Source organism: Hippocampus bargibanti, linkage group LG03 (assembly GCF_051943395.1).
Source record: "Hippocampus bargibanti isolate YZ-2025 linkage group LG03, ASM5194339v1, whole genome shotgun sequence".
NCBI classification, from domain to species: Eukaryota; Metazoa; Chordata; class Actinopteri; order Syngnathiformes; family Syngnathidae; genus Hippocampus; species Hippocampus bargibanti.
Window position 1 is genome coordinate 27,891,624 of NC_142736.1, and position 20,596 is coordinate 27,912,219.

A 20,596-nucleotide genomic window follows, 5' to 3' on the forward strand; every position below is an offset into this window, starting at 1 on the left:
GGGGTGTTATTCGTAGTCGGATAATGGATGAGTCCACTAGAATATGGGAATCATATTTATTATTATTATTATTAGTAGTAGTAGTAGTAGTTGTAGCAGCAGTAGTAGTAGTAGTTGTTGTTGTAGGAGTAGTAGTAGTATTATTATTATTAGTAGTAGTAAATACAGAGGGTTGTATGTTTATATATATATATATATATATATATATATATATATATATATATTTTTAATTTATTTTATTTTTTTTAACTTTTTTTTTTTACAAGACGTCCGCATCTGACATGGCCTTTTTAGGTTGGGGAGTTATTGATAGTAGTATAATGGATGAGTCCACCAGAGTAGGGGAATCCTGTTTATTAGTCTTAATATTAGTAGTAGCAGTAGTCTTTATTATATTATTATTATTAGTAGTAGTAGTAGTAGAAGTAGTAGAAGTAATAGTAGTATTAGTAGTAGTATTAGTAGTATCATTTGTTATTGTCATCATTATTATTAACAGCAGTAGTAGAAGTAGTAGTAGTAGTAATAGTATTATTATCATTATTGTTATTATCATTATTATTATTGTTATTATCATTTTTATTATTGTTATTGTTATTATCATTATTATTATTGTTATTATCATTATTGTTATTATTATTGTTATTATCATTGTTATTATCATTATTATTATCATTATTTCCCTTATTATTATTATTATTATTATTGTCATTTTTGGTGTTATTGTTATTGTTAGTAGTAGTAGTAGTAGTAGTATTTTAGACAAGACTTCCGCACCTGACATGATAAAAATTAACTCTTATTGTAAGTAAACTATTTGAGATGACCAACACGGCTCTACTATGCTCGAGTCAACTTTTGAGTAAAATATTTTGCAGAAATAGTTTTCCTTTCTAAAGCCTGACCCAAAAAAATAAGGTATTTTGTTCTTTGGTAGCATTGTTTATTTACTTTCCCTCAACAACAAAAAAAACACAACTTGGTGATTAGGATTTCGGTGGTGAACGTTACGGTTCAGAGGGGAACCCAATAACAAGAGTTTGAATCGGGTAATCAGAAGTTAGCTTGCTGCATACCCACCAAGAATGATTATTAAAGCTCAACAGGAAATGTTTGGCAGGCGGCATTGATAAGCGCTTCCCCAGAGCCCGCGTACTTCTCCCACTCTGCGCTGCTTTACCTCAGGATACAATCAACGTTGCTGTTTTTCTCGCTCTCTTTGTACCCTCGTGATTACATTTCAATGCCTTAAAAAAAAAGCCTACTGGATGAACCGCAGCATTATGAAGTAATTTAACACTCCAGCTACTCTGCTTGCCATAATTAAAATGTCCTGTGAGTTGCGTTTCAACTCATTTGGATATGAAAATGAGAAAAATAACCACTTTAATTAGTACTTTTTTTTGGTGAGTGTGAAGTTAATGGTCTACCACAAGCCTCTCACCTCTGCGGTGTAGTGAAAAGTTTGCCGGCAATAAAACACAATCTGTGCGGGAACGTGATCGCTCTTAAATTTCTTATTATAGCGATGGGCCCTCATGGATGACAAGTGAACAGATTGGAAACATTTTGGTTGGTTGTCGTGGCATATTTGCTGCATTGTTGCCTTTCAGTAACATAACCAGAAAAAAACGTTATGGAGTCTTGGAAAATGCGCAGATTGACGCTTTGAGTAGCCGATCATTTGCCATTTGCATTAGTGCTAAAAAAAAGTTCTGATTATTTGCTGATTATTTCCTTATCCCCTCCATACAAAAAAGCCCAAAAGCAACTGGCACAGTTTAAAATTGTATAAACAGACAAAGTATTGTTTCCTTTTAGCATCAAGCGTTGGAAAGTACAGGCGACGGGCTTGTTTCTGTCTGGGTCAGCGCACGACAAAAAAATATTTGCTTTCCAACCGCATGAGTTCCTTCTGACAAATGTGGAAAGTCAAAGCGTTCTAGTGAGTATTTCCGCAAGACTGTTTCTGACAGCGACTACTTTAAAGTGTTTTAAAGAAAATGGAGAATCCATTCCATTTGGAACTGTATCTTCCCTCGCATCATCACAAGCGCACTATCGCACCAAAATGGATATTATCATTCATTTGGAGCGGTGATTCTGTCCAGCGGGTCAATGTCAATCCAATCATGCTGCTTTTGCTCTGTTTTTTGCAGTTTATCAGCTCCGGAGGGAATCCTAAATGCTCCCTATGTCAGTCGTTATTGGATGTACTGCTGAGACTTTTTTCTTTTTGTATAAAAAGAGCTGTACTCATAACACCCCAAACTAAGATCCTTGTCATCATTGATTTCTATTATGACTGTTCTGACTTACAACTAGTAACATGGACATATCATAGTCATTATTGCAAGTATGGATGAGTTTTGAGCATGAACACAGTACAGGTCAAATGACAAATGATTCGCTTATCCATCCATTTTTAATATTGTGCATTACCTGAACAGAATTATAGTTTCTACATTTGGGTACCAAGATAAGTCAATTGGTTAATAGCAATTCTAACATTTTGTGAGTGCTGAGTGACTGTGAGAGAAAAACCAAAACTCGAACAAATTTGGGAATGGCGCTCCACGTCATATTTTCAATTCCCGAATATATTCGGGAATTGCAGTGAATGAGTTAATATGGTACAGAAACACAGGTTGACAAAATCAACCAATTAAATATGGATACCTTGTACAGAATCGACACCCCACCCTATCGATGACCTTCATAAAGGTGTGATACATAGGACAAGAGGGATTTATATTTTGAATTGTGATATTATGTGGCTTTACTGTGCGTGAATCTGGCCTATGAGGAGTAAGGCGACCAACGTTTGCTTGCATGTTGAAAGAAACAGAATTTGCCAAACCATGAAAGAGGAAGCAGCGAAGAGAAATAGGAACAAATGTAAAGCACAATTAATGGGCACCCGTGACTTCCAAACGTTTGTGAAGGCTCTCAGTCATACAGGAGTGGTCCATTGAGGAAAAGGTTTCTTCAGCCGTCATCTGTACTTCTTTGAAGGTGTCGGACGTTTCGCTCCACATCCGACGAAGCTCTTCAAAGAAGTACAGATGACGGCTGAAGAAACCTTTTCCTTGTTCTTCCAAAGACAAAGCTACTTTGACAAGAGGGTCGTCCCACTGTGAAGGAAATTGTGAAAAACAAGACAATCCAACAAAACTGTTGAATCATTCGACCAAGTAATCAAGTGAAAAGCATCAAAATGTGAGCAGTTTGCACAGCCGGCCCACGTAAACAGTCCCACAGTTTACTGGCTAATAAGTAGCCGGCAGCTACCAGATAAAAGCGGCAATCAATCAGAATATAAAGGCATTGAAATACAACATTCAACATCTGTGCGAGTGGGATGACATCGGCTGACGGCGAAAACGTTTAGAGCACTCTTGCTCGGATGAGCTGATCATATACGGTCGTATGTAAAGCCGGTGTTTTCATTCATCACCACTCTTCATAAGTGACCCAATTTCCAATGAGCTTGAAAAAAAGGCCACACAAAACCCCTTAGAATAACTCAAAAGAATATTTGATGTGCTTCCTCTCGTGTTTCATTTGGTTTGCAATGGTTCCTGCATTTGTGGCTGTGGCGGCATATTGTTTCTTTCGAAGTTGCAACGTGGAAGCCAATTAATCATTCGTACAAAAGCATTCTATTTATAATGTGCGGTAATTAGAAGGCCATGCTGAGAACCAAATGAGTTTGTGGTTTAGTGATCAAAGATGACAAATTGGGAGAATTTCAAGAGTTAATAGAAAAACAGGTGGTGCCGTGGTCAACTGTTTAACACGCCGGCCGAACAGTGCTAAGGTGCAAGGTTTGATTCCAGTTCTGGGCTTCCTCTGTGGAGTTTTCATGTTCTGCGTCGTCCGTACGTGTGAGTGTGGATGGTTGTTGGTTTACATATGCCATGCGATTGGCTAGCAACCAGTTCAGGGTGTAGCCCACCTGCTGCCTAAATGTACCTGGGATAGGCGCCATCATGGCTGCGACCCTTATAAAGATAAATGGATCAAAGAATGGATGCATGGATGGATTATACAAAAACAATTACACATTGCAGGGATGCTAGCTTTTGCTAGCATAATGAGTCTCTTCTCTAGTGTCTTTCAGGATGCTTTTACAAACAAACTGAATGTGTCCTATCGAGTGCATGTAGATTATACTAACGCGTGAGGGCATCCATCCATCTATTTTCCGTACCGCTTATTCCTCATTAGGGTCGCGGAGGGTGCTGGAGCCTATCTTAGCTGTCTTCGGGCACGAGTCGGGGGACACCCTGAATTGGTTGCCAGTCAATCGCAGGGCACACAAAGACATACAACAGTGATACACCTAGTGATAATTTTGAGTGGCCAATCTGCCTGCCATGCATGTTTTTGGAGTGTGGGTGGAAATCAGAGGACCCAGAGAAAACCCACGTGGGCCCGGGGACAACATGCAAACTCCACACAGGGAGTCCGGACCGGGACACGAACCGGCTACCTCTGCACTGTGAAGCCGGTGTGCTAACCACTCGACTACCGGGCCGCAGCATGAGGGCAATTACAGTTAAAAGAAACTCATTGAGTTTGAGTGGCATCGCGTCCAAAATAGACTGATGTGCTGAAGTGTTTTTTTGTATTGGTTCAATTTAAGCCCAAACAACAAACCAAATGATTTCCTCCTTCATGAAAATCGACTGTGAAACGATCAAGAACGCTTCACTTTTTCGCTGCCATCTCAAGTTTGACAGGTGTGCTTCAAATAACGGGTGAATGCTTCCCACAACATTTGACTTGCTTTGTCAACGTCTTTATTGTGCCGTCATGTTTGTCTACCTGCGGTCGTGACGTCACCGCTGCTTTACGACCAGTCGCAACATTCTGTCGCAGTATGACATATGCTACAACACGTTTCCCATCATTCTTCCGACGAACCATAAATGTGGCACCGTTTTGGCATAGGGTTCGCCTTCAGGTGGCGTTGCCACAATTGTACAACTTTTGAAGAAAGTTTGAAGACAGACGAAACACAAATACTGTATTACAAATGCAAACTGCAAATTTCAGGTTGTCCCCCTTCTCAAAAAAAGTACAATAGGTCATTTTCCGTTTCTGGTGTTTTATTGGAATTTAGGGAAATTCAACAGTTGTAGTGTGAATATGCCATACATATTATTTAAAATTTGTGTTTGGGAGCCTTTTACTGATCAAATCTTTATTAACGTCATAGAGTTGCTTGTACTGTAGCCACAAGGGGACATAAGCCAGTGTCTTGTGCCGGTCCCAAGCTCAGATAAATACAGAGGGTTGTGTCAGGAAGGGCATCCGACGTAAAAGCTTGGCCAAAACAAACATGTGAGGAGAACAAAGATGGAGGACACTGATTTGCTGTGGCGACCCCTTGAAGGGAAAAGCCGAAAGGAAAAGAAGAAGATATATATAAATGCTAAAGGCTCTGTTTAGTGTCTGCCTTGTGACACCCATCACGTGTGAAAAATATATACTTATATATTTAGTTCTTCTGCTCATGTAAAATATAAAATAAGGTGTGAGAGCCATTCTGCCTTTCTGCCCTATTGCCTCAGGGTTACGTAAGAGTTGGTTTGATTTACAGAAGACTGCCCCCCACAATGACTTATTTCTGCTCAGGGTTGAGGCGAAGCACGGTTAAATTAGCCAGTTAGGAATTCTGCAGAAGCAGGATTCTTTTGCAGTCTGGATGTTGGATGTTGGGATTCTCCAGAAGTTGAATTCCATAAAAAGCAGTTTGCTTTGTGGCCATGAAGTCACCTAAGGCATCGCATGCCCTACCTCTGCCCCTGATCGTCATGGCAACAAAGTCATTCTCGGCATTTGTATTAAACTTTTAAAATCCCTTTACATAAAAGTGCCAGCCTCTTTTTGAGACACCTCCTGCTTATCCACACTTTTATTAAGCTTTATAACCCCTGCATAATAATTTAGGACTGTTTTGAGGCCCTTTGCTTAAAACTTCATAAAAGTATTGGTATCTCTCCCTGGGGCAGGCGCCATTTGTTTACACCTATCCGCCCTCATCCACCCTCGCTGCTTTGCTTTGAGCGTCTCCGGTGCACCGACCTTAGCTTCCCCGCAGTCAAGACCATGGAATGAAGGTTTCTACTTGACACCGGTGCACTTTTTTATTTCTTCTTTGCTATTGTATGCAAATTGTAAAATATAAGGTTGTTTTGAAGTGTTTAAAATTGCCTTCCCTGTTGATTCGATTAAAAAAAATGCAAAACAAAATGGAACAAAAAGGTGTTTCCATATGTGCTTCAACAATAAACTAGTATAAAAACGACAAGATTTATCCTCGATTCTTGTTTTGGGAAAGACACCCCCTCTGCGGTATTTGCAGGCACCTGTGTTTGATTTTCCAGATTATTTAGTTGTTAATCTCATGCACTCTAGTGTCCAGTAATGCTTCTGTGACAGTTTAAACGAATGTAATTCAAAATGTTCAAAAAGTGCTGAATGATTTATTATCCTTTTGATATTGAAGTTGCTCAAAGTAAGAGGCAAAAGTTGCCAACCTAACTCATCTAGAAATGTAGAGGAACGAACAGACACGAGCCGGTGAAATATGGAAGGTCTGACACGTTGACCAACAGGAGGCTGACAGGCGAACAAGACAGAATCAAGCACCTGCTCATCTGATGGATGGACTGAGTTAACAGACAGATGCACAGACCAAATAACCTTCTGACAGATGACAAACCGATTAAAAGAGGAATGGAGCGACTCAGCCGGCATAAGAATGGACACGTTGACTGGTTGATGAATGGATGACAGAGGATTGGACCAACTCACGGCTGAATGGACTGTCCAACACAGATGGACATGCAGTGGGACACACAGACTTGAGAAGATTGTTGGACTGCTTGACAAGACAGATGGCTGGACGGACTTTTGAACAGACAGGCAAAGATTAACCAAAAGACTGAAGGCTGGACTGACAGAGGACACAATGACACAATAGAATGGTCAGGCAACACTTGACGGTCAGATGGAGAAAAACAGACCCCAACTCAGAGCTAGGGGACCAATAACCGATGGTACGCCAGGCGGGACAGGTACGACCACAGATTGACCAACTTCAAGATCAAGGACAGATAATCAACTGAAAAGGAGTATGAGAGATGGTCTTGTAGGACAGTTTGACCGACAGATGAACAAAAATGCCAGCAGAAACAAATGGTTGGCCAGACTGCTCGACAGACTTGACAAACTGGAGAAACACATCCATCGACAACGTTCTGCACGTCGCTGCCCGTATCTACTTCCATCTATTTGCCGCAAGTTGTGGATGAGTGTGTGATCAACGACAACAATCCAAGATGACTAATTTTCTCTCATTTGCATAATGTATCACCAGTTGTAGTCAAACCAGCTGTCGCATTGCAACGCAGCCAGCTAGTCTCACGTGTGCCATGCACTAAGCAGCTCCCAGGCACGGACTATTCATCTGCTAAGCCTCCAGAGTACCGGCACCACCAAGTCTACTTGCACACAAATCAGACGCAAGGGTACCGAAGTGATGAAACACTACATTCATCAAGAATTTTGTTTGGGGGATTGTTCATTTCCGAGAGCCAACGGCAGACGCAACTGAAGGTTTTATTGGAGGATTAAAGTGCTAGGCGGAGGGGGGGAAGGGAAGCTGAGGTGAGGAGGGAAAGATGGCCGAGCGAGGTGGAATGAAGATGAGGACACAGCTGCGAACGTTATCGTTCCATTTAATGGCTTTGTTATTAGCTATCGGATGTGCAAGAGTGCACTTACCAGTGGGCTAGAGGGCACCTAACATTTACTTTGTATTAGCGGTGATAAACCACTACTATGCAGACGTGTGCTTCGTAGTTTGAGGCCGCAGACTTCCTCTGCTCATGTGGTTTGATGTAGTTGAACAATAAACAACAGGACAGTAATTCCGTCCACCCTGCCAAAATAATAATGGCAACGGTTGTCAAAGTGAACAGCTGATGAACAAAAAGATAGACAGATATATTTTGTTCTGATCCGAATAAGAATCGGAATCATCTTTATTAGCCAAGTGTGTAAAACACACAAGGAATTTGTCTTCAGTAGAACACACTTGCACTAGTACCATAAAAAAGACGTGAAAAATAAGTACACTAATAAAGGACACTAATAAAGGCTAATCTAACCTAATAATGTAAGTGGTACCTTCTCAGGAACAACTGAAAACAATGTGCAAGGTATCAAGCAGAGAAAGTGAAATTAAATTTTAGACCGATTTTTAATTGAAAATTAGGGGTGCGCGTTATACACGTGTGTGCGTTATACACAGGTGCACGTTATACTCGAATAAATACGGTATATATAGGAATGTGACAAAAAAATTCAATCATAATTCAATATACTTTCGAATGCCATATTAAAGTGCATTTAAATAATGCACTTTAATGATGTATAGATTATTGTTCTATGACAAATAATAAGGAAATAATGGATAATTTTCGAAAGATGAGGTGATTTGTGATGTGATGACACAGTTAAAACAATGAAAATCTGTGACTGAGTTCTTTATTACAGTTATTATAGTTTATTACAGTTTAAACTATCTACTTATCTACTATAACTTCCTTAATTTTTGGCAGATCTTAACGAGTAAGGTACCATTGGAAAGCTTTTGAAATTATAAAGAAGAACTGAAAACACAAGAAAAGATTCAAAATATAAATTAGCAAATATCAACGATCGAATGCAGGCAGAGTTTCGTCAGAAATCAAAAATGGCTGTCATTGAATGCTAGGAGAGAAACCTGCGAGCTCTAGAAATATATATGCTAATGCTTCTTTTTACTTGAGACTTGGCAGTTATGGATAAAAATATATATTCTACCACTTCTATGAATTATAAAAATACAACTTACTCACTTTTATAAACTGTAGTGTTATCAATAAGTATTCGGAAATTTCAAGAACTAGCATGGAGGGAAACGTGTAATACGTCATTTTAAGCAGCATAGCTTGGAAAATCTCACGAGAAACGATTATGTACTTCACAAAAATGCAATGATATACGACTGCAAGTAGAGAGTGCACTCAGTTCATATATATATATATATATATATTCCATTTAGTGCTTAAAAATGAAATATATTAATATTAAATATATGTACAGGTGTCAGCACATTTTATCTTTCCATCTAACAGGGAAACTGCTCAGACAGAAAGTTGTTTGGTATGTCAGAAAGTTCAAGCACTTCATCCAAAATATGGGAGGGTTTTCGTTAATTTCAAACAAAAGTACCGGGCGAGCTCAGTCACGTAGCAGAGACTTGGATTTGTTGTCCTGTTACCTTCTTACATGACTGTTGAGTGTAAACATCGGACAGGTTACTTCCAACACGGTTCATTGGGTGAGTTTGGAATTGTAATGTAGAGGGATGAAAAGAAAGCACAAAGTCCCTCCATCCCATTGAGCGGACATCTTCTGTTTGTCGCCTACCCTTTCGGTCAACTTGGGACTGATCGCTCATCTTGGGCCATGATTTCGTACACTTCCGGAGAAGCGGGACTGCAGCAGCACGGCTCGTCGTCATGTGGTTCATTCAGTGGCGACGGATCATATCCCTTCCCGCCGAGCGATTGTAGCGTGGTCTTATTGGAGCACGTTGACATGGTGTGGAAGCACGACTGGACACTGTAAGATAGGTCAACATTGATTCGTACCGGCTACGTGAATAAAACAAGTTACTGTACTGTATATGAAAGCACTTTAGGACGCATGCCATCCTTTTCCACCCAAAACGTTAAAGTTCACAAACTTAAATTCAACAAAAACACTATGTCATCCATTGAACTTTTCAATACAGATACATTTAATGTTTGATGTTAGGATTCATTACCTCTTGAAAGAATCGATCACGGCTGAGAAGTATCTTTGTTGATGTTATCTGGTCGGAACCACTGAACATTCAACAAAACCACTGTCCTGAGTAACAGCACCAAATTAAATGAGACTAAATGTGACAGGCTTAATACGACATACTTATTTACGACAGACATATTTTGACATGAACGCACTTGATTTGTCAACTATTATTTGGACAACAATACTGGCTTCCAGTTGACTTTTTGTTTAATTTGTTTTTGTCTAACAATATTTTTTTTTCTCCTTTTGAAACATAAAAAATCTTCCCTACATTTAATGTTTGACTGCATAGTGCTGAAATCACATATGTGATGTAATAATAAATATAAATAAATAGATAGATAGATAGATAGATAGATAGATAGATAGATAGATAGATAGATAGATAGATAGATAGATAGATAGATAGATAGATAGATAGATAGATAGATAGATAGATAGATAGATAGATAGATAGATAGATAGATAGATAGATAGATAGATAGATAGATAGATAGATAGATAAGGGCAGCCCTGTAGTCGAGTGGTTAGCACGTCGGCTTCACAGTGCACAGGTCGTGAGTTCAATACCCGGTCCGGCCTCCCTGTGTGGAGTTTGCATGTTCTCCCCGGGCCTGCGTGGATTTTCTCTGGATCCTCCAGTTTCCTCCCACATTCCAAAAGCATGCATGGCAGGCTTATTGACCACTCTAAATTGTCAATAGGCGTGAGTGTGGGAGCGAATGGTTGTTTGTCTCTGTGTGCCCTGCGATTGGCCGGCAACCAGAAAGGCTGATTTTTTTTATTTATTTTTTGTTAAAATCAAACAACCAGGAAGTGGAACACAATTGTGGATTTAAAAAGGCTTGACGGTATTGACTTACTGAGAGCTGGTGTCATGAAGTGGCTCAAGATGGCTCATTGTGCTAAAGTCATGCTCCAGCACCTGGCGAGGAGTCATACGCTGGGCGGCATCTAGCTGCAGCATTCCTTTCAGCAGCTCCACAAACTTCTGCACATCCGCTGTCTTGGCTGCTTTGTTGGCAATGTGCCTGGTGTTCAAGATTCCCGGCTGGAACTAAGTAAAATTGCCCATGTCAAACATTGACACGGTTCTGAAGTTAAGACGTTAAGATTCGCTGCTTACATGAAGGAGCCGATCAAGAGAGCGGAATTTAAAGCGCCTGGTCTCTTTGGGTATTGAGGTGGTCTCTCTCTGATACTGTTCTGGTGTCTACAGAGACGAGAGAGGCTCGAGATAAGCCAGCGCTTCTTTTTTTTCCTTTTTTATTACAAGTAGAATCAGAGGCACATACCTTGAGCTTCCAACTGAAATTGCGTTCCATATGGAAGAAGCGACTGGTCTGTAGTCCAGCTTCAAGAACATTATCCGGAGGCTGGCCTTGAGTCTCCACAATATACCTGATCTGAAAATTTTAAAAAATATCAATATCTATATATGAATATGTATTCAATATTTGAAAATGTCTCAATTGTTGGGCTGTTAAAGGCTTTCTGATTCAGATCATTCGGAATATGGATCCATTCATCCACCTCTCCGTTTTCAATAGCAGTTATGTTTGATTATGTTCATGGGTGAACCACAAAAGATAATACTGAACCGTACTTCAGAAATTATGTAACGCAAATCGACTCATATTCAGTGTTCCGGTTTCAGCTATTTCATGTATTTTGGGGAGAATTTACACTCGTTTCAAATTTGACGTTGAATAATGAAATTGGTAAAGCACATTTGCAAAGTTTGTTGTCTTATGTGGGAATAAGGACTGAAATGAATATTGAATTGTTGTGAAGCCAATTTCAAAATAGGTTAAACGTATACTTACTTATACTTACCATGTCGTATTCACTTTTCCCAGGGTAGAGCAAAGCGCCGGTGTATAAAAACGCAGCAATGCAGCCGACTGACCAGATGTCTATGGCTTCCGTGAATGGTACACCCAACAGAACTTCCGGAGACCTGGAGGGAAGGGGTGGAAGGAGGGAGGAAGGCAGAGAGAGATGATTAGACATCTATTATGTCAAGAGATTATTTTGACCAACGGTTTTCATTGCAGTATAATTACGCAAAAATGACTATTTTTCCTGAACTCAGCCACTCTGCAGAGGCCTGATAATGATCCTGATTATTTTCATCCGATGTGGTGGAGGGGGGGAAATTCTCTAAAACATGCACGATAATTGCCCTCAAGTACCAAATCTGGACAGCCGATGTTACAGTCTTCCAGTAATTTGTTTACCTCATTTAACTATCAGAGTTGGCATACACTGATTTAATCAGACTCACCGATAGGGGAGTGTCTGAATGAGCGAACCCTGTTTGGCGGTAGACACCTGAGCAGCCAAGCCAAAGTCGATCACCTTAATCTTATAGGGTTGTTGCACCTGGTTGACCAGCATCACGTTCTCCATCTTGAGGTTCGCGTGTATGATCTGCGAGTCTTTCAAATGGTCCAGCATGTCTGCCAGCTAAAAGGTCAGCCCAACAAATGCAACATCACAAGGTCAACGTCATTTCAAGTGAATTCCAGCCACTTTTCCCTCCTCGTTGACCATACCTGATGCAGAACTGGCCTGATCTCCTTCAGCTGGAGAGGTCTGAAATTTCGCTCTTTTACAAAGTCGTATAGACTTTTGTCCAATAGCTCAAATTCAATGCAAACATGTCCGTTGATGCTGAATATGCTGTTCCATTGCACCAGGTGGCATTTGTCAGCATCCATCTTTTTGATTTTCAACAGGGCAAGAATCTATAAAGACAAGAGTGGCACATGTTACATATTAAATATCCGTAGCGTAACATTTAGTATAAACACTACAAATCCACACTGGTATTATAAAGTGCTGAGGACTCAAGCCTCTCTCATTGCAGGGGGTGTTTACCCGCTATGGGCAGACAGTAAATTAATGGTGCCTTCGTGAAGCCATCACGAGCCAATATTCTCTAAAATATTTGCTTGAACGGTCAGAGTGGCAATTACATGCAGAAACATCTCTAAATCTTCAACACTTACGCCCTTGTTCGTTTGCGCTGCTGATATGCAAAAATAAAGCAGCTCATACTTTATATTTTACTTTTGACTTCATAAAGACTATGAAGGCCCATTAGTGACGGTGGACTGACTGGATGTGGGCCCTAATTTGCCTCAATGTGCTTTTTTTTTAGGTCTTTTAAGTCCATCCATGCATGGGGGATTAGTGGGTCAGATTAAAAAAGATGAGTGATAAACAACTTTATTCTATTTTTATTTTATTTTTTTGGACTGTATGTACTTTAAACATGAAAAAAAATATTCCCCACCATTTAATGTTTAATGCATAGTACTGACGTCATTCATTAGAGTAAATATTTGTAAGAAAAACCTTCACTATGCATGTTAAGTCTCACGATTTGGTCGTGAGGCTCCTGATTTTGACCACAATACTCCCAATACTCACTTTTTAAAGCAACTATTGACACAATACAGATGGTTCATTTGTAAGGTGAAACAAAATACATGGTATACTAATTGAATGGATAAATAAACAATGAACGCATTTTTGTGTTTTATTTACTTCTAATAAACACTTTTGTAACACACATTATTTTAACACGCACTACAGTCGAGTACGAAAATCTCCTTATTTATGATTTCTGAAACTTAATATGTATGAGACTGAGTTTAATTGTATTTATTTTTTCTATGTACTCGAAACATAAAAAAGTATTCCCCACCAATTACTGTTGGTGGGGAATACTGAAATAATGTATTGCAGTATAGTAAATATTTGTAAGAAAAACGTATTCATTATAGTAAACATTTGTGGAAAATCCTTCACGGTCAACCTGGATATAGTCTGTGAGTTATAAAACTTTTTTTTTTTTTTGTACGTGTAGCACAAAAAAATTGCAGACATGAAAAATATACAGTAGTATTGTTTTACTGAGCGTGGCTTTGTTTCCGGGTCACGCCATTCTTAACCTCAAAATGTCGGGACGGGCGTTATGACGGGTAGTTAGTGAATGGATGTCACCCACTTCATATATGGCCCGTTTGGCTGACGTTCCGTGATTCTTGATGGTCTTAACCGCCACAGTCTTGTTGTCGGTGGTCTTCCGACATTTAACCACGGTCCCGTAGGCCCCGCGACCCAGGACCGACAACACGTCATAGCCAGACGACTTGGAATGAATTCGAACTCCGGGTGAAAACTGGTTGTCCTCAGAGCCGAAAGAATCCATTTCAAGGTGAATCGGGTGGTCGTCCGACTGTAAGCACGGTTCTTCTGTCGAGGACATGGGGACCCCCAGTCACCTCGCCCGGAGGTGCAACAGTGGAGAAACACCCTGGCCGCGGATATAGGTAGAGAAACGCAACCTTTGACTTTCAAGTGCTTTGTGCCATCACGGTTAGTGTTGGAACGTAACATTTTCGTCAGAGGTACGGAGACGAGGTGAGAGTATGAGTCGGGAATGGGCTCAAAGTCTCCACGGTGTCCGTGTGTTTGCTCCCCGCCTTCAGTCGACCTGAGCCGGCGTGCTGTTTGTGACGAACAAGCAGCGTAGGTTTTTATACAATGAAACGTCGTGTTAGCTTTTGACATTTCATCCTCGAATGCACGCATAACATGGCGTGCGTTGTATAGCGTATGTATTGGTCTTGTTATCGCTAATAAACGCGACAGGCTGTTTATGTAAATATGCCGTTCGCGTTTAGCATGTCGCTGACAGGTATGCAAAAACAACAACAAAAAGCAGGGAAAATAACTGTCATTTGTAGAGCATCTCAGTCATTGCCCCCCCATCCTTTTTTTACTGACCACTGATACAGATTCAATTTACATTGCCATAGTTACATACATATTAAGTTTCAGAAATCATAAATAGGGAAATTTTTATACTCGCGACTCTGTGGTGCATGTTCAAATAATGTGAGCGTTACAAAAGTGTAAATTAGAAGTAAATAAAACACAAACGTTGTTGTTTATTAATACATTCAATTAGTATATATAGTAGATGTATCTTGTTTTTAACATTTTCTTTTGTTTTGTATTTTCAGATCAGTTGACAAATGAACTGTGTATTGTGTCAATAGTTGCTTTGTAAAATGACTTGTGGTTTTATACGTAATCCCAAATTGCTGTCCTTGCTTTCTTGCACAATTCTGTACTCGCTGTGCAATTGAAAGGCTGCATCAGTGTTCATCTTGGCAAAGAGAACCTCTGATTTTGTCACTTGATTGGAGGAGTCGTCTTTACTGCTGGTGGAGAATGTGTTGATTTTTTTCGTTTGTCAATCAACGGTTTACTAATTCCACATGTTGCGCAGTTTTGTTGTGATTCGCAACGTCGTTTTTTACGCCATGGCTGACCGAAGTATGCATGCATCATATTGAACAAAATGCAAATGATACTCCACAAACGCTTGCTCTTATCCAAGAATATTCAGTTTGCCAACCTGATTGAAATTTGCATTCATATTTTCATTTTTTTGCAGGACGCTTTGGGCTCTCGCTGCTACTATCCGCCATGTTTATTTGTCTGCTATATTCAAACGTATGAGATCGCGTGCACTGCAAGACAAGCTATTCTCGATTCTCATTTTTCGAGTGCCAGCAGAAAATGACGGTGATTTAGGCTATTCGTATTTCGGTCACTTTCCAAATCGGGGAGAATGGTATTATTACAAAACGGTGAAAAATTAGAGCGGGAAAAAAATAAAAATCACAGTTTTTGGAAACCGGGAGATTTGGCTCTCTAATCGTGAGCCGTGCGTATTTTGGTCAAAATCGGTAGTCTCCCGTTCAAATTTTGAGACTTAACTTGTATGTGGCCCCAAAAAATATGATCTTTCCCTAGCAACACCAATGTCACCTGGAATAGTTGGGGAAAAAAAGAAACAAAATGACATTTAAATGCTGTCAATCTATATAAAAAAATAAAAAAAGAACGCTGTGGTGAATTTGAGATTAAAAATGTTTCCCAGTGACCTAGGACTAAAAAGAATATTTCACCATCTGAACAAGAATCAGTATCTGTGGATGCCAGGCAGTGTAATGCGGACATTCTACTCAAAACACAATGAATTAATTCCATTGAACGGCAGATTGCTGCATTCACAGCAGCTCCTAGATTTTGTTTTTCTGCTTTTTCTTTTTTTTTGCTTTTCTCTTCCTTTCATAACTGCTGCTGTGGAATAGAAATTTATCCGATGTGGGAAAAATAAATGTTATAGCATCATAATTTTCACTGGTTTCAGTGTAGATTTTTTTGCATTTTGCACATCAAATAGACATGTGACCTTGATTTTATGTCCCTATGTGTTAACATTTTGTCAGAAAGCAATCGTAAGTTAATTTGGCAAACAAACAGACTTTGCAGTGTGCGGTAAATCCATGTAATTTGTGATTCATCATTATCTCCTCTTAAGACATCCCATTTGGACATGGCTTTGCGTAATGAAGTGTGCACTTGGTTCAAGGCCATTTGCCCTACTATTACGTTTTCATGCTTTAATGGTTGGGCTAATGTCATTAATCTTCGATTGCCATTTCACGATCAACATGAATGAGAGAAAAAAAAACACGTGTGGCTGCCGCACATCTATTTTTTTCAGATAATCACCTCCACTAACTGAAATAGTTCGGTACCACTGTATGGTGTAGATTTTTAGGCAATTTCAACTCAAGTAAATGAACACTTAGGGACTTGTTTTTGCGTGCAATTTCAGAAAAAAATCACGCATTATAGTTTGTAAAAATATCCATCCAATTTCTAATTATTTTATTCTCACAAAGATTGCAGGTGTGCCTGAGCCTATGCAAGCTCGCTCTGGGCAGTAGGTGGGGGACACCCCGTACCGGTTGCAAGCCAATCACAGGGCACACAGATGAACGACCTTTTAAACTCACAATTGCAATATAGGGACAATGCAAACTTTTACATGAACATGTCGTGCATGTTTTTGGAAATGGAGGAGGAAGCCGCAGTACCCGAATAAAAACTACCCAGGCACGGTGAGAACATGCCAACTTCACACAGGAAGCCTGGAGCTGCAATTGAAGCCTCTGTACTGTGAGGTTGGCGTGCTAACCAGTCATCTACTGTTGTGTAGAAAATAGACAAGGTATAATTTCTGAAAAATAGTCAAGTGCTTAACTCATTCACTGCCAGACGATGTGCAAAAATGTGTCCACTCCAGTGGCAGGGTTTTTGTCATTGTGACTCAAATTCCTGGACCCACAGAATATTCAGTTTTAGGACTACACAAACATTCAATTCAGCGTAAGAAACCTTAGACTCTCTTCTTTCATCAGGAAAAAAAATCCAAAGTTATATAGGTTAAGAGTTATCTGGGCTTGAAATGGGGGCGCTGGAACAAAGCGCTAACATGGAAAAAGGGGAAAATTTGCCTCCTTGTGGAAGGGAAAACATTGCCAGAGGTCTGGCTAGCGCTTTATCGGGAATGGTGCTCTACATCATATTTTTTTAACAAACCAAGTTAAAAATGTAGCTATGACTGCTCTTGCTCTTTTAAGCTCTGAGCTAATGTCGTTTGGAGTCTGGTTGTTTTTGTTCAACCATGATTTCATGTTGTTTCAGAGCCATGGGGGGAAGTCCAAATAAATCCTGGCTGTGGTTGATGGTTAAGAGACACACATCTCATAAAGAGAATAGAAGATGATTGAGAGAATATAGCATGAAGAGGAGCTATTTCACAAGCATCCGGGCCAGTGTGGAGTTTTCAATGGCAGCTTGGTTTATGCACATGAATGGTCGTGTTGGACGACAGCTTTTTGAAGATGTCTCATGATGTTTTAGTCATTAAAAGTTGGCAGTTGGATGTTCTGTCAAATCAAGTCAACAGGCCAAATTGTTACCCGAGATTAATTTGACTTTTGCACCAACTGGTCGTGGTGCGGTGGTGAGCATTTTGCACTTTGAGTCTTGCAACGTCAATTAAAAATACGTGTTGTATCTGCGTTTACCAATTTTTAAGATTGACGTTTGCACTCAAATCATGTATCTTGGTTGTTGGTATGTTAAGTTTTGACACAGGGGCTCTTTCATCCTAAAAAAAATAGTGGAATTATTCTCAAAGTGATGTCCTTTCGTATGTGAAACAGCATTTTTTTTTCTTTTCAGGCCAGTCTCAATGAAAAAGCACTGCAGACAGAGTGGAGAATGAAATCTGCACCTAGGGCTGCTTTATCTCCAAGAGGTGGGCTTTAAAGGCCCTAAAATGGATCCAATTACGAAAAGGGCTTTTTTTCGGAACTGTGTGTAATTGTATAACCCTCATTTTCCTGGCACAGGGGCTCCGACAGAGTCCTCTCATCTCCCCTAAGCCTCCTCTTTCTGAGGTACAACGCTGAAATGAGATCTCGTCTTAGCGGCGGAATTGCCGAAAGTATTGCGATGAACACCAAGAGAACAAAATCACCTTCTTACAGAAAAATCCATCAGAAAAAAAGAGCCTCGCACTCCCATATCATTCTATCTCTACGCTGACTGAACTGACGCGATCAAGCGAAGAGGTCTGTGTGATGTTTACTCATGATCGCCTCTTGCACTTGAGAGGACATTGAAAAGGATTGCTTTCATACGATCTCATTATTTTACTGGATGCTAAGATACAAACTAACTGGTATTGCGGAAAAATCCCAAGCATTCCTTGGATTTGTTGTGAGTGTTGCAATAATTACCTAATATACTGTACAAGACAGTTCTGGGCAGGGTTGGACCAGGACTGAAAAAGAAAATCAGAATCAGAATACCTTTATTCGTCCCACAATGGGGAAATTTGCAAAAAAATGTCAATGGCATGAGACCGGCCTATCATAATAATAAGCAAACCACAATTGACTAGTATATTTGGTTTCCGTGCAAAGTCAGAATGTTGTTTTTTCTTCCAAACCTGACTGTGATTGTATGGCAGAGTGGACCACTACTATTTACATGGGACATGGACAGTGACCAGTAAAAATATGCATATAAGTGATGCTATTATAAATGCATTGGAAAAAAAACATTGAAACCCTCACTGCCTCCAAAACGTCCTAAAAAGCAGGTTTTCTATGAAAAACATTGAGTTTGTTACTACCAGAATAAAAAAAAACAAGAACAAATGAACAAACAATACAAAGCTTTGTGGTTTCAGATGAAAACAAATCTGCACATCCATTCATCTACCCAACCGACCCACCCAAACCCAACCCTAACCCATCCATCCAAAAATCCCACTCTAACTCACCCATCCATCCACCCAACCGAACCACCCAACCCGAGAAAAAAAAAACATCCCAAACCATCCACCCAACCCACCAACCCATCCATCCACCCACCCAAACCCCACTCATCCATCCACCCAAACCCCACCCATCCATCCAGCCAACCCACCTTAACCCCAACCTAACCCATGCATCCAACTGAACCACCAAGCCCTAGAAAAAAACCCCATCCGAAACCATGGATGGGTGGGTCACCCATCCATCCATCCATCCACCAAACTGACCTACCCAAACTCCATCCATCCATCCATCCATCCATCCATCCATCCATCCATCCATCCATCCATCCACCTAACCCTATAAAAACCCACCTACCCATCCATCCATCATCCATCCAACCCACTCACCCGAACGCACACATCCATCCATCCATCCACCCAACCTAACCAACCAACCCTATAAAAAAACACCCGTCCATCCAAACAACCCACCCACTCAAACCCCAACCTTAAATCCATCCATCCACCCATTCCACCCAAACCCCAACCTTAAATCCATCCATCCAACCGACCCACCCAGACCCAACTCAAAACCAACCCTTGAAAAATCCCCACCCTAACCCAATCTAAATCCATCCATCCATCCATCCATCCATCCATCCATCCATCCATCCATCCATCCATCCATCCATCCATACATCCATATAACATGCAGTTAATTCTCATAAGAGAAAGCTCGTGCTACTTAAGACTTTTGGACAATCCTGTATCTCAGATGTGTAAATTCTTGGAAACGTTGCACTGAGTAGTGTGTGTATTTATCAAAGTTCACCATGTGTCCCTCACATCTCGTAAGAATCAGCTGCATCCTCTGTTAAGGCTCTCTTAATAGCTCATAAATGTTTTATGGTGGCGCATGATAGTGTAATGACATCTGGCAATTCTGGCTTCCTTGCCTGTTCTTTCATGCGGCGCTGAGAGACTGCTGGAAAAAAAGTGTGTGTTGTACTGCGATAGCAAGATGTTAATGATGCCAGCTTTGTGGTTTCAGATGAAAAAAAAAATACTGTCAGCGGTGTTTTTAGAATGTGACTTACTAGGAGGAGGGGGAACATACGAAATATTATAATGACGTGAGATAGTGGACACTCCGTGCTAAATAGGTTGTGAAATCATCCTGCTAATATTCCATAGTTGGATGTAGCATCACAGATATAGCGGGTATGTCTGTGTGTTTACAGTATCGTTATAGATATTCAAACGAAAAAATACACTATAACGGCTATCTCCGACCCTGTTTGCATGATTGGTGCATAGAGTATGATGCTATCGATATATGATATCCAAGACTTTCGAAACCACCGGCTTCTCCGGTGATTGGGGAGAGTGATGCAGTGCGCTTTCGAAACCAGCAGAGGGTCCTGTTTTTTTCTAATGATCAATACAGGCTAGTCCGTCACTTGTTTTCTATGA

At 40.2% G+C, this 20,596-nt stretch overlaps 1 protein-coding gene across 1 annotated transcript; it reads right to left on the reverse strand.

Moving 5' to 3' along the window:
- Nucleotides 1-9,497: 9,497 nt before the first annotated feature.
- Nucleotides 9,498-14,443, reverse strand: LOC148900883 (homeodomain-interacting protein kinase 1-like). Its single transcript, XM_088991340.1, has 8 exons — nucleotides 13,934-14,443; nucleotides 12,474-12,665; nucleotides 12,203-12,384; nucleotides 11,752-11,875; nucleotides 11,211-11,321; nucleotides 11,042-11,128; nucleotides 10,779-10,972; nucleotides 9,498-9,684 (listed from the first exon to the last, which is right to left on the reverse strand). The coding sequence occupies exons 1-8, from the start codon at nucleotides 14,192-14,194 to the stop codon at nucleotides 9,498-9,500; spliced, it is 1,338 nt and encodes a 445-aa protein (XP_088847466.1). The 5' UTR covers nucleotides 14,195-14,443.
- Nucleotides 14,444-20,596: the final 6,153 nt, after the last annotated feature.